We start from the raw sequence: 2,500 nt of genomic DNA on the forward strand, positions 1-2,500 counted from the left end.
GGGGCCCTAGGACAGAGCCTTGGGGTACCCCAGTGGTGAGGGTTCGTAGAGAAGACAACGATTCTCTCCAAGTCACCTGGAAGGAGCGACCCGCCAGGTAGGAAGCAAACCAGGAGTGTGCGGTGCCAGAGATGCCCAGTTCTGAGAGGATGGAGAGAAGGATCTGGTGGTTGACTGTGTGGAAGGCAGCAGACAGGTCCAGGAGGATGAGAACAGAGGAGAGGGAGGAAGCTTGAGCAGAGTGGAGGGCCTCCGTGACAGGAAGGAGAGCAGTCTCACACCCCCCCCCCATCCTCACCAGCAGCGTAGTGCAGACACCCCCCCCTCCTCCTCACCCCCCCTCACCTCCACACAGCTTTTCAGGCCTGCAGCAGCAGCGTAGTGCAGACAGACAGGCAGCAGCAGAGAGACAGACAGACAGGCAGCAGCAGAGAGACAGACCCCCCCTCCCCCTCCTCCTCACCTCCACACAGCTCTTCAGGCCGGCAGCAGCAGCGTAGTGCAGACAGGTGCTGTGGTGGTTGTCGGTGGCGTTCACGTTGGCTCTCTCATACTGACCCCTGTCCAGCCTTGCCCCGGTCCAGCTCAGGATCATCTACACACACACACACACACACACACACACACACACACACACACACACACACACATAGAGCAATATTATTGGTTAAATGGGTGGCTTCTAGTGTGTGTGTGTGTGTGTGTGTGTGTGTGTGTGTGTGTGTGTGTGTGTGTGTGTGTGTGTGTGTGTGTGTGCGCTTGTTGGGGGTTGAGGCTAATGTTGAAAAATATCGATCTCCACTTTCCTCTCTTCTTCAATCCTTTCCCGTTCATAACTCCTTCTCTTCCCTCCCTCCCTCCCTCCCTCCATCTCCCCCACACACAACCAGTAATAATGCTGTGTGTGTGTGTGTGTGTACCTGCAGACTGTCGGCCCTGCGCTGCTCGTCCCTCTGTGGCCGTGCCAGCCTGGGCGACAGCGCCCCCTCTGGCAGCAGCAGGATCTGCGGACCCTGACACAGCACGTGCAGACACGTCTCGTTGTGGAGGTTCCTCTTGTTGGGGTTCCCCTCCTTACTGAACAGAAAGGACCTGAGAGATGGAGGGAAGGAGGGAAGGGGGGGGGGGTGAGAGAGGGAGAGAGGGGAGGGGGCAGAGAGAGAGAGAGAGAGAGGGGAGGGGGCAGAGAGAGAGAAAGCGAAGGGGGGTGGGAGAGAAATTAGGGGAGAAGGGTGGAGGGAGAGGGGAGAGAGAGAGAAAGAAAGAGAGAAGGAGATATGGAGGGAGAGAGAGAGAGAGATGATGGGAACGAGAGAGAGAGAGAGAGAGAGAGAGAGAGAGAGAGAGAGAGAGAGAGAGAGAGAGAGAGAGAGAGAGAGAGAGGGTCATGATGAGAGAGAGAGATGAGGGTTAGGTCAGACAGAAATACTGATTCTCCCTGACACGCCTTGCTAACCCCATGTACCTCTATGGGATGACACGGCCATGCAGCCCATTATGTAACCTGCTTCAGACCAGGAAGTCTTTGGACATCAGAGAGTCTCATTACCCAGAGACGCTCCAGACAGCACACTCTGTCCTGACACACAGACAGACAGACACACACATAGACAGACAGAGACACACACACACACACACACACACACACACACACACACACACACACACAGACAGGCAGACAGGCAGCAGCAGAGAGACAGACAGACAGCAGCAGAGAGACAGGCAGGCAGCAGAGAGAGACAGACAGACAGACAGACACACACAGACAGACACAGACAGACACACAGACAGACAGACAGAGGCAGCAGAGGGACAGACAGACAGGCAGCAGAGGGACAGACAGACAGGCAGCAGAGGGACAGACAGACAGGCAGGTAGGGCAGCAGACAGACAGACAGACAGCAGCAGAGAGACAGACAGGCAGGCAGCAGCAGAGGGACAGACAGACAGACAGGCAGGCAGGGCAGCAGACAGACAGACAGACAGCAGCAGAGAGAGACAGACAGGCAGGCAGCAGCAGAGGGACAGACAGACAGACAGTCAGGCAGGCAGGGCAGCAGACAGACAAGCAGCAGCAGAGAGACAGACAGACAGGCAGCAGAGAGACAGAGAGACAGACAGGCAGGCAGCAGCAGAGAGAGACAGACAGACAGACAGGCAGCAGCAGAGAGACAGACAGGCAGCAGCAGAGAGACAGACAGGCAGCAGAGAGAGACAGACAGACAGACAGGCAGCAGCAGCCCTGAGGTAGTTTATGGTCTCTCTCTGTCAGCCTGCTGTCTAAGACTCCATTTACTGATTAACTCCTCTCCTCTCCCCTCCTCTCCTCCTCCTCCTGCTGTTTCATCCCCCGCTTTTCACTTCTTTCTCTTTCTCCTCCTCGTCCTAGCACTCTCTGCACTCCTTCACCCCTCTTACCCTCCTCTCCCTCCTCCTCTCCCTCCTCCTCTCCTACCTTCCCCCTCTTCCTCTCTTCCTCCTAAGATGGAACCACTCAGCA

The 2,500-nt window shown here is 56.4% G+C and overlaps 1 protein-coding gene across 1 annotated transcript in view; it reads right to left on the reverse strand.

Annotated features, from left to right (window-relative positions):
* LOC308153987 (ankyrin repeat and IBR domain-containing protein 1-like) overlaps positions 1–2,500 on the reverse strand; it is a gene marked incomplete at both ends in the record, with an annotated part of 23,086 nt that overhangs the window by 17,249 nt on the left and 3,337 nt on the right. The window contains 2 exons of the mRNA XM_080527168.1: positions 464–595; positions 921–1,092. Coding sequence (XP_080383294.1) covers positions 464–595; positions 921–1,092 — 304 coding nt within the window. The remainder of the gene's footprint in view (positions 1–463; positions 596–920; positions 1,093–2,500) is intronic.

This window comes from Nansenia antarctica, assembly GCF_963989245.1.
Source record: "Nansenia antarctica genome assembly, chromosome: 3".
Taxonomy (NCBI): Eukaryota; Metazoa; Chordata; class Actinopteri; order Argentiniformes; family Microstomatidae; genus Nansenia; species Nansenia antarctica.